Raw genomic sequence first — 15,107 nt, forward strand, 5'->3', positions numbered from 1 at the left:
CACTGTGAAATTGCAAGTCATTCTATCGAGTAGTTTGTTTTATACAGCTGTCTGAAACAAAAGTGTTGTCTGTATCCCTTCTATCCCTCGGCCAGCCTTATTAGCCGAGTGGTTAGCGTATCCGCTCTCCAGCCAAAAGGCTGCGGGTTCGAATCCCGCCGTGGGCATGGATGTTGGTGATTCTCTGTGAAAATACTGGTAGTGGTGGTGGACAGTAGGTAGCGTTGGTGTAGATAATAATGCTTGTATTTGGTGGATGTGATTGTGAGTGGTGGAGACGGAGATTTGTAGAGGTGCCCTCCCTCGATGAGTCTTTGGACTCCTTGGAGGTGTGATGTAATAATAATAATAATAAATGGATAAAATTGAGTATCGTGCGGTAAAACAATTCTTTGTAAAAGAAGATTTAACGACAAAAGAAATTCTTTCGAAGTTCACAAAAGTTTATGGACACTCTTCTCCTTCGTTTTCGACAATTAAGAAATGGGCTGCTGAGTTTAAATGACAGTACCATCCTTGAAAATGATCCACGTGAAGGACGTCCAAAAAGTGTAACAACACAAGAAATTATTGATGAAGTAACGATATGGTATTGGATAACCGGCGAGTCAAAGGGAGTGAAATTGCTTACAGGCATTTCAAAAGAACGTGTAGGATATATTTTGCATGAAGAATTGCAAATGAAAAAGCTTTGCCGATCTTGCTCACCGCAGATTAAAAACGCACTCGAATGAAAATCTCTGAACAGTGCTTGGAGCATTCTAACAAGAATAAAACTCATTTTATGCATTGGTTTATTACTGTGGATGCGACTTGGATTTACCATTACACACCAAAATCCAAACATGAGTCAAAAGAGTGGGCAGAAGCCGGTTGTTCAGCACCAAAGAAGACAAAGTCGGTTCCATCAGCAGGAAAGGTCATGGCATCAGTGTTTTGGAATGCTAAAGGCATTTTGTTTATTAATTATCTTGAAAAGGGTAAAGCAATAACCGAGGAATAATATTCCCCAGTTATTGTTTTACCCTTTTGGGTCCCGGGTTCAGTCCACGGCATCTCCATGCAGTTTTTGCCGGCCAGGTTGGCAGAGTGGATAGCGTATTCGCTCTCCAGCTAAAAAGCTGCGAGTTCGAATCCCGCTGTGGGCATGGATGTTTGTGATTTTCTATGGAAATACCAGTGGTGGTCGGCGGTAGATGGCGTTTGTGCAGTTGCAGTTGTATTTGCAGTTGGTGCAGTTGCAAGACTTTGTAAAATGACAGAATAAGTTTACTTCTCTACAGTTACTACACTCCTTGAGCTTCCTTTATATATTCAGACGATAATCCAATCATCAGTAATATTTTCTTTCTGCAGATTAATTTGAAGATATCACACAGCGATATCACATAGCATAAATTAAACAGTGATACACTAGTAATTAATATATGCGGCATACTCGCATAGATAGACTGCAACGAACACCACAGTATGATGACCATAATAGTACCTTGGAATTATGAAAACATAAATTTAAATTTCGCCCATCTTCAGGATCATCTGAGGTGAAAAAATAACGAAAAACTGATGGAGGATGAAATGTCAAAAAAAGTGTAGCATGTTTATAAAATTCAAAGAGTTCGACATTTACAACATAATATGAAAAATGTAACTGTGGTTGAGAAGAAGTGGATAAAGAGGCATAAAAATTATAAAATACAAAATTTACAACTTACTTGAATCTGAATAATAAAATATACCGTTGTACCAATAATAAACTCTCGAAGAAATGCTTAAAGAACTTCAAAAAATATTTACATAGTTGAGACTCTTGGAAGTAAAAACTTTAAATGAAAAAGCTGGATATGTATACCAGAGTATATATAAATCCCATTAAAGTTTGACTGTAGTACTTCACAGCCAGAATTAAAATTCTATATAAAATGAAATTTAATCTGACTGTGAAGGTACTCACAACGAGCACATTTCACACTCAGAACAACAAACATTAACAAGGAACTTCTGTTTGCTATTCCTAAAAATGAATAAATTAAAAAAATTCTACTTTAATACTTTTCATTTTTTTTATATTTTACCAAATATATTTGACTCATTTATGCGATCAGCTATATAATTTCTATATAATTTATGAGTCTCAGAATTTCTTCAGGGTAAGCTAAAAGTGAGTATGTTGATTGCTCTTCTAATTACCTCAACCGATCACCTTGAGAACTATCATGTATCACGAAACAGCAAGGACAAAATAATCCTTTCTGATGAATAGCAATATTGTTAATAAAATTACATATATCCTATAAAAGGCATCGAGTGTATTACAAGTATTTATTAATAAAAGAAAGCAAACCATACTCGAGAAGCTCGAGAAGCCATACAAACTCGTTCAAAGAGATTTTTCACAAACACCCCTGCTTTACTTGAGTTTCAAATCTGCAGCCTTTGCGTTAAAGGCTGCTTTTTATCAGTCTTTAACACAAAGGCTGCAGATTTGAAAAGCTGCAGACTTCACCACTCAATTCACCAACTGATCTGTCGGGGATGACTTTTAATACAAACTAAATTATTAGTGTAGATTTTGCTTTATAATATACCAAATACTCTTTGCGATACGCTGTTATTGTAATCACTATAAACTATTTCAAAATGATTAACTGGTAGAATAATCATTAACAAAGCGGACGGATTGCAGAATTAAAAACAGAAGACCTTTGTTAATGACAAAACATATCAAAGAAATTATTGTATTTCCAACTAGGAATGAAATTTCTACTTCGCTATCAAGGAAATCAACAAAGTTACAGCTGTTAAAGAAATTATGACTATACTATTCTTGGTAATATTAAGTGCAAATGTAGCAGATGTCTCCTCTCACTGGAATTGTATCACTGACAATCGATTCACATGGGTTCAATTTTAAACTGGATCCGAATCCCAATGGCTTTAACAGGCCTTTAAGGCTCACAACCTTCGAAGCATGCTTGTATTTCGTAACCGAAATACGTGGATAGAATGGTAACGCCCTATGCCTCGAAGTATTCCTGGATGTATCCCTGTGTGTTCACGGGACGGTTTGCCTGCTTGCGGGATGAAAAACTCCAGATAAACTGGCGGAAAAACCCTGCTGTCCACTCCCAAGAGCGGCTAACTTGGCTATGGCTGAGGAAGATTTCTCACGTCTTCGACGGGAATCGAGCCTAGGACACTCCCTCCCCAGGCATATGGTTGCGAAGCGCAAAGCCACTAGGCTAACCTCGCGGACTAATTTTAAACTGGAGGAGCAAGGAAATCGACGTGCTTGTTCACAATATTAATTTTATTAATCGGCAGAGCAAAACTAAACTCATTCGTTTTTAGGACTGCTAATCAGTTATAAGTGATAAATTTTAATACATCATTCGTTTTCAAACATAGCTGCTCAATTCACGAGACACGGATTATATAGGTCTTTGAATCCATTGTGTGGGTCTTGAAATGATTACTTCAAAACATATGGCCCTTCGAAAGATACATACACTGTTAAAAACATTTTATTCTGGTTTCCTGAAAGTTCCACTACCTAGTTAAATTTGCACTTGTTGTTGAAATCGTCCTATTTAACCGGTTTGTTATGTTGGCTAGACCATCGCAAATAAAAATTATCATAGCATTCGTTGGCACTTACAACTGAGAGAAAGCGTTTTCAGTGATAAGCATTGTTTCTGGCTTCGAAATGACATGTACGCTAATTTATACAGTATGTCCATCAGTTTAAAATTTTATATACAAAATTTAATAGGATTCCAGAGTCTGTATATAATACAGACTCTGGAATCCTATTAAAGTTTAAATTTTCGGAATAATTTTAATACACAGCAGCATTTTTAAAATATAGTCTAAGCACAAAATTAAGTTATAAAGCAGCGTTAATAATTTATAATTTCTGAAATCTAATATGACTGTGTCCCAAAAGGGCTAAAATTTGCTGATTCGTGTTTTACAATAGGTGAAACATATATCTTAATTTCTCTAGTTCGTTATCTTTAAAAAGTCAAGTGAGAATAAATTATGATATATAAAAAATATAAATACCGCTAAGAAATATGCAGCATGTTTATATTGCACTGACTGAATGATTAATTCCATAATTACATGAAATCATAGTCATTAGATTACTTACTATGGAAAGCCCAAGGAGTAAGAGCCTTCAAGGCAGCAGTGAGTCTTAAAAGACTGTTCATACACTGAGAAGATATATTCAGGTGTTCTGCCTCGCGTATAACTACTGGCAATATCCTTTTTATCACGTTCTTTATGGTAGATTTCAGCGATATTTCCAACTGTTCAAAAGCTTCCACAATAGGAGGCACTTCTTTTGTTAAATTTGCGCTTGTAGTTGAAATCGTCCTATTCAACCCGTTTGTGTTCAACGGATCAAACATTGCAACAATAACGATTATTAATAATAGTTTCTCCATTATTCCACTCTTCTAGATCAGCTAATGACAAATGCAAATACTAGCCTGATTGTGTGAATTTCTATTTCCAAATAAAATTAGATAAACTCATGATTGGTTTAAAAGAAAAGCAGTCACTTACTACGTCATACATCACCAAAAAGCCAACTATTTGACCTTGAATGCGATGTTTATAAATGTTACCACTAACTTCATATGATTTTCACGTTCTGCATGATTACGATACGATCCACCATCGTAGTTGAAAAAAACTATATCATTTCATCTAAAAAAATGAAAAGGGGGAAAGGAAGGTTCAAGGTAAAAAAGCCTAAAAACTAGTTCTGTTTGGATTGTTGTAATGTTACATGATAAATTACTAAATTATGAGCATTATATTTAATTTTTAAACTGGTAAGTAATGTTTTTATAAGTTATTTTTTACATTTATTACTGAAATACAGACTTGAAGATATAAAGTATTGTGTAGTATCCTTGTGCAAGAACGTTTCGACATACAAAATGAGCGGAAAAAGAAAATAACGAATAGAAGGTCTTTGTTTAATTCCAGTAATAATGCAAGAAGTGTTTGGAACTGACGAAGTCATTAAAATATGTTAAAGTAATGAATGAGTGGTAGAACGTTAATAACAGAAGCTTCTGAAATGCGTTTCTTCATTGATTGCAATATCAAGATCAGTTACTAGAGTCCCTTTGTGGTTTTACTTGCAAGCAGATCCAGATGAGACCAATTCATGAAAGACTGCATAAAAGAAAAAGCTAATTTCAAGGATCTGAATGCATCCCATGACAACTAGTCATTTTCTTTTTGTCTTCATTTCTTCCTATTATTATTATATAAAATTTTAATGTGGAGCAAGAATCCATCATTGTCTACTGTATACTACTTTGTGTGTTAAATGCACGAGCTCCATCTACAGAGACATGAAGAATAGAGTATTAAATCTCAATACATTATAAGCAAACGAAACAGCCTAGAAATTAAATTACGCGATACGATTCAGTGGTAATAAATTATTACTATTACATGGCACCTCCAGGGAGTCCAAAGACTCATTGTGGTAGGGCAGCTACTCTACAACTCTCTGTCTTCACCACTCAATTCGCCAACTACAACGAACCGCAACTATACCAAAGCCATCCACCTCCAACCACCACCATTAGTATATTCACAGCCAATCCCAAATATCCATGCCCACATATAGGGATTCGAACCCGCTGGCTTTTGCCTAGAGAGCGGATACGCTGACCACACGGCCAACCAGGCCAGTTAGTTAATATGTAGTAATTAGTCAATAATTATTAACTAATACGGAATCTTCACAAATGTTCCCCGAGGATACTTTGAGGGTACCAGTAATTATGATTATTGTATAATATTTATTTATTTAGTTATTTTTTAAAACCGAACGTATTTATGCATTTTGAACTGATTAGCAAATGTAATAAGAATGTTCTAGCTGTATGTAAGTAAATGCAGGCGTTATGCGTTATAATAATAAATTCGTCATTGTTAAAAATAAAGAAATAAACAAAAATAAAAAAATAATTTTAAATATTATCATTACTACTACTATGAAATGATAAGTCACTAAATGATATGATGCAACTCTTAATTTATACTGGAAATAGAAATAAGACAAATACGTTACATTTATGATTGAAGAAAGAAAGAGTTTCCTTAAAAGCAGGTGATATTTCGCTATTGTTCATGCCAATTAGACAAACTAAGTTTGTCTAATTGGCATGGACAATTGGAATCTAACTATCTACTAATAATTAGTAATCTGATTAAAACGTAACGTCTCTTCATTAGCAAACTCGAACTTCGATATTTTTAACACTTAGTTTGGTTAAAGGATTGGAAGAATAGTTTATTCGTTTATTCATAAATTTTACGGTCAAACGAATCTCTTTAGTACCTTTTTTTTGTATTCTTAGTTTTTCCGCACATAATTTGATACTGCATTGCATATGGTGTTGCCATAATTCTGTTGCATAAAGTTTCCAATAAATCTCTCTCTCTCTCTCTATCACACCCACACACCCACACCCACACACACACACACACACACACACACACACACACACACACACACACACACACACACACACTTGCTCACTCATTTCTATAGAGCTGATTAAAAATTAGCTCATTGAGTTTATAAGGTTTGTTTTTAAAACAAATCACATAATTCAGCTTTGTAGGTTTCGACTCAGAGCGTTCGGGTCCAAATAGCTTTAACAGCACTAAGGGGTATGTTTTTTGACTACCCTTAATATCATCTAAAATGTATGTTAATGTAAGTTTGATTTGGTAAGCTGAATAGCTCATGCCCGAGAACTTTCGCCATGTCTGTCATTACCTTGATTTGCATTACTAGTGACATCTGCAGATCATATGGGTCACCATAGCTAATTTTGAAAACGCGTGAAGACTGCAAAGACTCATATACACTATCTACTAATAATTGTCCGGTCACTTTAGCAATTTACAAGTGATACCACCAAGCGAAACTTAACATTGGGTTTTCCCTCTTTGGGGTGATAACCCGATATTAAGTTTCGCCTGCACCTTTTGAGGGAGGTTTCCACCAATATGCGACAGACTTCAGGTGGAATTTGTCTCCATTCCTTCATGAAAGCAGCACTAATTTCAGAAACAGATCGAGGACATACTGCTCTAGACCTCAATCAGCCGCTCCAATTCTTCCCACAGGTGTTCAGTGGGGTCTTGACTGCAGGTCAGGACATTGCTCACGGCAGGTCAGTCGTTTAACACTCATCTCTTCATACTATTCCATAACAGCTGCAGCTTTGTGGCATTGGGAATTGTCGTCATCATAGTAACACGGTTCTGTTCCATAAAAACTCCACAGTGTAGGCAGCACATGATTATCCAATATCAAGGTACTGAGCTGCCTTCATGGAATCACGGACAAGTGTTCCCACTCCAAACCAGCTGAATGCACCCCACACCATTACGTCTCCACCACCATACTTTACTGTGGTAACAAGCGGTCACTACATCGCCTCCACATCCACACGCTGCCATCAGACGGAGACAGGAGAACCGTGATTCATCGCTCCAGAGTACCGTTTCCACTAGTCAAGTGTCCAGTTCGCACTCTCTTTGCACCTGGGCAGAAGAGCTGACTTACTGGTTGTTTGTCTTGTGTGCCGTTCGACTTAACTAAACCTTGCAAATGGACTTCTTTTTGTACAGTATTAGTGCTCACCATGTTGAATTAATGCTTCCTTCTATCAGTATACCGGATTTTGTTATTATCAATCCTGGAATGTTCCATTATTTCAAATAACATGGCTGTCCGCATTATTATTGGTATTTAGTGTATATTAAAGATGGAAATCTAATTAACTAGTATAGTAATGTTAAGAATAACTGGTGGGGAAAAGTCATTAGATTACAAAGAAAAACATATTAGGGTAATACATGAAATTTGTTCATCCTTTAGGAACTCAAACGAGTAGTTTATATTAGAAGGAGATTACCTTTACCATATTCTGCAGAATTTCTTTCTTAGTGAAGTCTTTGGATTCATATTTTTGAATCCAAATTTTCTTTAAGAGAATATCCTTAACTTTATTATGTAGTTCTGTTTGTAGCACTATTCTAATCACTATTTTTCATTCAATAAATATTTGCATAATATTGACCGGCACATTTTGAATAATTAAGGAATATAGTACCCAAGATGTCATATTCCTCAAGCATCACTTCAGAAACTTAGTCCTCCCTTCGAAAATAACAACAGAAATCAGCTGAAGTCTATCAGTTGGGGATGTTGCAATACCAATTACGTAATTAAGCAGAGGTGTTGTTGCTTGTTTTGTAACTTAACCAATTCACCTTATAAGATTAATATAAACACTGTTGGATAAGCATCTGTATTCTTTTTGTCGATAGGAAATTGACAATAGGAAATTCCGGAATGTCCTTCAGTGAATTTCCTTATGATAAGCATTAATATTATCGGATTTTCTGCGCATTTTCAACGTCGCTCGGAATGTCACTCTGTTGTGTGAAGTAATCCGTTCTCTTTTGCAATAAATTAAGTATTTTACAACACTGATTTTTTATTTATTAATTTATTTTATGGGGATTTCCAAGATACTTTCCTTGTTTTTAAGCTGCAAGTGTTGTCTTTCCAGAAGCTTAATCTAATAAATGAATTTCTCATTCATTTCCATTCTTCGGAATTTTAATTTATAAACACCTGCTAGTGTGAAACAAAAAAAAAATAATAAATAAAGGGACTCGAGTTCTTCTTAAGCGAGAGTCATCGTACATACATAAATGGTATTTCAGTCGCATGAGTTTTTCACTGAATAACAGTTGATTCACTGAATTCTGATTAATGGATTTTTTGTGAGACACCATAACTGAGTGGTTAATGATGATTTATTTTAATTGGAAAGGCCGCGATTCGAAACTCGTCCATGACTCACAGAACCTTTATAATGGTTATATAAGTTAATAAGTTATATTTATGACTTTTATAAGTTATAAACCTTTATAAGTTAATATGATTTAGCTGATTTCATTCGGTTGTGTAAGGGATTTTCGCCCTTGTAAACAGGACTAACGGGAAAAAAAGAAAGCGTTACTTATAGACAAACATTCTAATTCTCATAAAACTAATCACTTTATTCTACTAAACTGAGGTTACCGAAACCAAGGATATTTAGCAGGTCATGGCCTGAAGGTCCATAAACGACATAGAACAACATCAACGGAGTGGTGTAATGCAATACTGAAATGTTTTCTTGTATGCGTTATTGATCTACTAGAATATTTTCATTTAGACTTTTCGTTTCGAAAAAAAAAACAATTTATTTAAACTAGGAAAAATTCTTAATATTATTATTATTATTATTAGGAACAGCTAATACAGCGAGGCGAACATACACATGTCATATTTAAGAAACGTTAGTTCTCCGACTACAGGTTTTGAAGCGACCTTTCAGTCTTTCATCTGAATAGCCTAAAAATGATATAATGATTTTAGCATCCTAGACACAAGTCTGGTTTGTCCTTCTAAACGTGTTTCGTTGTTTTTGATTATGCAAGGACCATCCAAAGTTATCCAGTGAGTATTTTACCTCTATCAACATCGTATGTTTTACAGTCGGAATTCTATTTACCGGACTAAAAACATTGTCTTTCTGATAGCAAAAATCCTGATGACTTCATATGACATCGACTGCTTCTCTTGCACTTGCGAAGCCTTTATAAATGTATCCTGCTATACCATGACTGAAATCAAATGAAGATTCATCTCCAATCAAGAAAACACAACCTTCTTGCTTTTTACAACTTAACTTTCAAACAGAGTACTTATCCATAAATTAAAGATGCCAAGAAATTGTATTCTTGGTTTAATCCTTTATCCAAGTGTAAGCCAGTTTGCGCCCGAAGTAATTTCAGGACTGGCCAACTCGTATAAGCTAATACATCACTTGCCTTAGTATCCCACAATGCAAAGCACATATCCTTACAGACATGTATAATGCTATGCATTATGGAAAGGTCACTATCCAGACCAGTTTCGACTTTTATTGAGGTCTCATCAGTGGGAGCCAGACACACCAGTTAAAATACTCTGGATTAGAGATAGATGTGATGTGATGTGAAGTCATTAATTTCTATATAAGAGTTGCCCAGTCCTGAAATTACTTCAGGCGCAAACATTTCTTACACTTGGATAAAGGATTAAACCCAGAATATGATTTCGTGGCACCTTAAATTTATAGCATAACCAAGTGGTAAAACTTCCAAGAGTATTTATCTTTTATAGATTTTAAACCTTTCTTTCTGAGAGAATTATGCATATAATTCGATATAATACTAAATTATATGTATAGTTTATGCATATTCAATATTGTAATTACAATATCGAATTGTAAATAAATTCTGTAATAATTTTAAATACTAATATTTATTTTACGAATATTTTATAAAAATTATAAACATATTTATTAAAATTTATAAAGTATAAAAATAGAACTTTAAACAAATAATATTTTTATAAAAAAAGTTTTAATAATAATTATAATATAATAAATACTGCAATTATTATTACAGTGATTGCCAATAGAACACAGACATCATTACAGCATAATTATTAATAAATAGAGTATCCGATATTATTATATTCTGATATGTATATTCATGTTATAAAAGGTCTATAAATCGTTTGTATCTAAATACTGTCAGCGGCACGTAAAGAAGAAATCGCACACTTTGGAAGAAATGTTATACTGGTTACAATATCAGTGGCCTATCCTATCGTTGAGCCTCCGTAGCTCAGTCTATATAGACGAAGCCCTTAGGTCGAAAAAGACCTGGGTTCGATTCCCCTCCAAGACGTGAGGAACCTTTATCTGGTCTCTTTCACTGACGGAGAGTTAGCTGGTCTTGTACGCAGGTAGAGGGTGTTTTTCATCCGGAAACTCGGGTTTATCGTCCCTCAAAACAGGCAAACCGGCCCTGTGAACACACGCAGATTACAGTCATGAATACGTCCCAGCCATGTGTCGGTCCTGGGCCTGGATAAAATTGGGGGAGAAGCAATGATGAACTACCTTGTAAAAAATCTCACCACGAGCACTTTATAGGCAATCCCTACAAAGTCACCTTGGGTCAGTCACCTAGATCCTATCATCCAAAATCAACTTCAGGCAGCATTTTCAAACGACGAAAACTATAGTGAAAATTTAGCAATAAACACACACATACACACACACACACACACAGAGAGAGAGAGAGAGAGAGAGAGAGAGAGAGAGAGAGAGAGAGAGAGAGAGAAATAGGGACGTGGGATGCTGACACCAATTAACTAATAGATGCCTGGGAAAAGTCTGTAGAATTTCATCAGTATGATGTCGAAAAGGATCAATTAGAAGTTCAGAGGCTAAGTTCGCCGGAGAAATAGCGATCCATTCTCCATCCAAAAGTAGTGGTTCAAATCCGCAATAGCATAGATGTTTATGAATGTAGTTAAATTATAAATTATTATTATCTCCAAGAGGCCAAAAAATTATCTAATCCGTATCCCAACCAAAAAATTAAAGCATAGCAGGTTTAAAATCTTTTATGAGTGAGGCGCAGAATATAAAATTGCCACAGATCAATGATGGCAATCAGCAAAGCAGTTAGCACATTAATGTAAAAAAATAGAAATCGCGAATGGTCCGCAGAGCTCTGAATGTTTGAAAAATGCAAAAAAAAAAAAAAATTACTTTGCATCCATCAGCTTTCGATCGTGTGTGTGTGTGTGTGTGTGTGTGTGCGTGTGTGTGTGTGTGTGTGTGTGTGTGTGTGTGTGTGTGTGTGTGTGTGTGTGTGTGTGTGTGTGTGTGTGTGTGTGTGTGTGTGTGTGTGTGTGTGTGTGTGTGTGTGTGTGTGTGTGTGTGTGTGTGTGTGTGTGAGAGAGAGAGAGAGAGAGAGAGAGAGAGAGATTTCATTTGAAGGTGAGTTAGCTGACTTAAGAACGGAAATATCAGTTTTTTTTACATCCCTATTGGGTTTTTCATCAAGCTTACAAAGATATAGACCACAGAATTCATATAATTTACAGAAAAAACTAATGGTTGCAAAAGATGACGTTGTTTGATGATTACGCTTAGTGCCGTTGAGTGTAGATCGATATATTTATTTATTATGGGTGTCCCTTTTTCTCCGCCTCCTAATGGGGATTAAGTATATATATATATATATATATATATATATATATATATATATATATATATGTAGGAAGTATTTTTACCTTGGGTATAAATATGTAAAAGATACCAAGCAATTTTACACCTGGTTTTACTCCATTTCCCAAGTAAGCAAACAGACTAAAAGTCAAGTTTGCGCCTGCAATTGATGCAAGTCTAACTGATCCCACAGGTAGTGCAGGACCAGGGCAACTCGTGGCAAAGGTGCAACAAGCTCCGATCACTAATCTTAATATTTACCCTTAATGCCAAACCACATCTCCAAGAAGGGGATGTATGATGTTTTGTATTAAGTGTTGCCCTGGTCCTGGTCCTGCACTACCTGTGGGATCAGTTAGACTTGCATCAATTGCAGGCGCAAACATGACTTTTAGTCTGTTTGCTTACTTGGGAAATGGAGTAAAACCAGGTGTAAAATTGCTTGGTATCTTTTACATATTTATACCCAAGGTAAAAATACTTCCTACATTTATATCTCCTCCAGAGATTTATTTAATAAGGTTAAAACACCTTATGGTAACTTGTTTTGGTGAAATACTTACAAGCTATGTATTGCTAAATCTTGGTATTTCTAGCCTAGCTCCCACTGACGAGACCTCAATAAAGGTCGAAACCGGTCTGGGTAGTGGCCCCTTGCCTTTAATTTAATACAAAACATCATACATCCCCTTCTTGGAGATGTGGTTTGGCATTAAGGGTAAATATTAAGATTAGTGATTTGAGCTTGTTCCACCTTTGCCACGAGTTGCCCTGGTCCTGCACTACCTGTGGGATCAGTTAGACTTGCATCAATTGCAGGCGCAAACTTGACTTTTAGTCTGTTTGCTTACTTGGGAAATGGAGTAAAACCAGGTGTAAAATTGCTTGGTATCTTTTATATATATATATATATATATATATATATATATATATATATATATATATATATATATATATGTATATATATATATATATATATATATATATATATATGTATATATATATATATGTATATATATATATATATATTATGAAGGTAGATAAATATGTGTTCATGGAACCGGTTTGCCTGTTCTGAGGGAAGAATAGCCACACAGCAGCCGTCATAACATGCAAACTGGCAGACCACTATTTCACAGCATTACAGTTTCACATTGAACCAGAACCCATAAAACTCACTGACACTACAAAACAGTATTATAGCATTCTAAACGAAACAATAGTAAACGACGAAATCAGAAAAACAGACTGGATACAGATAGCATCTTCAGAATCTTCTGAAGCTGCATATAATAATCTTAAACTTGCATTTAAAAAAATACATAACAAAGCATTAACAAAAAATAAAAATAAGCGAACAAACAAAACAGAATCCATGGATAACAGACAACTTATTAACAGACATACAAAGAAAAGATTCCCTATGGAAACAACTTAAGAAATCGCCGAACAATACCGCTTTACAAGCTGAATACAAATTACAACCGAATCTCCTAACAACACAGATTAGAACTGCAAAACGAAACCACTACAGCAACAAATTAAAATGGCTCAGAACGACATAAAGGAAGTCTGGCACCTGATTAATGAAATGCCGGATAATATACACACAACCGCTGCATCAGAAACAATAAAACATAGCTTTACTTGCGACCCCAAATCCCTCAAACAGTTGGCAAACATCTTTAATAAGCACTTCATGAGCTCTGTCCAAAAACTAGAAGAAACAACCTTTCCTCACACAAACGAATATTCTCCACTAGGACCACGAGCAACCCAGCCGATGTAGTTCCCAACAGTAACAAAAGAAGAACTATTACTGGCAATTCAACATATTAACCCCAACAAAGGAACTGGGATAGAGGGAATCAGACCAAAAGACATCAAGAAACACTCAACCAACCTATGTCCAGTTATACAAAAACTGTTAAATAAAATCGTCGAAACGGGACACATACCTGAAACACTAAGGACTGCATTAATCACACCCATACACAAACATGGAAAAATAAACATTATAATTAATTACATACCCATCGCCACCTTGTATGTTATCAACCAAACTATGGAGCGCATTGTGCACTGCAAACTCTTCACATACGTTGAAAATTTTCAAATAATACCCAAAACACATTATGGCTTTTACACAACACTCTTGAAAGATTTCACAGACCTAATAAACGCAGCATTGGATAAAAACAGAATACATTAGTCATATTCATTGACCTAACAATAGCATTTGACACACTAACACACAAAACCTTATTAAGGAAACTAACGCATATCGGAATCGGAGGTCGTCTACTCTAGTGGTTTAAAGCATGCATGGAAAACAGGAAGCACATCACACGCACAGGATCAGTGTACAGCAAAGAGGTATGGTAACCTGTGGAGTACCGCAGAAAGCTGTCCTATCTCCCATTCTATTTAACATACACGACATAAGCCATCTTTCCTTAAAAAGTAAAATCTTCCAGTATGCAGACGACACTGCCATAGTATCCATTCACAACAATGCAAATATCGCTTACAAAAATATGCAACACGACATCAATCAAATCACTGACTGGTTAACCGAAAACGGCATATATATAAACTCTGGAAAAACAAAGCTAATGATATTCAAAAACCCCCAAACCCTGCCCATAGAAACTAAATATCTCACTATCAAACATTCATCCTCCTATACACAAAGTGCAGAACCTAAAACCACAACCATCGCACAGGTGAAAACAACACGCTATCTAAGACTTCACTTCGATGCTGATCAAAGTTGGAATAGCCATGTAAACTACCTACACACCAAGCTTAGGATAATAACAAGCCAACAATACCAATTAAAAGACATAGCCCCAACACACATAAAAATACTACTTTATAAAGCATTATGTGAAAACATTTTAAAATATGCAATCACATCATATGCATTCT

General features: G+C 35.4%; 1 protein-coding gene across 1 annotated transcript in view; it reads right to left on the bottom strand.

Moving 5' to 3' along the window:
- The window catches only part of LOC150108677 (nose resistant to fluoxetine protein 6-like), a 59,859-nt gene extending 55,408 nt beyond the window's left edge, over nt 1-4,451 (bottom strand). Inside the window, exon 1 of the mRNA XM_090390502.1 lies at nt 4,154-4,451. Within this exon, the coding sequence (XP_090246628.1) occupies nt 4,154-4,451 (298 nt within the window). The remainder of the gene's footprint in view (nt 1-4,153) is intronic.
- Between the last annotated feature and the right edge of the window lie 10,656 nt (nt 4,452-15,107).

Source organism: Typopeltis vanoorti, chromosome 3 (assembly GCF_054136105.1).
Source record: "Typopeltis vanoorti isolate ZY-2024b chromosome 3, IOZ_Tvanoo_1.0, whole genome shotgun sequence".
Taxonomy (NCBI): domain Eukaryota; kingdom Metazoa; phylum Arthropoda; class Arachnida; order Uropygi; family Thelyphonidae; genus Typopeltis; species Typopeltis vanoorti.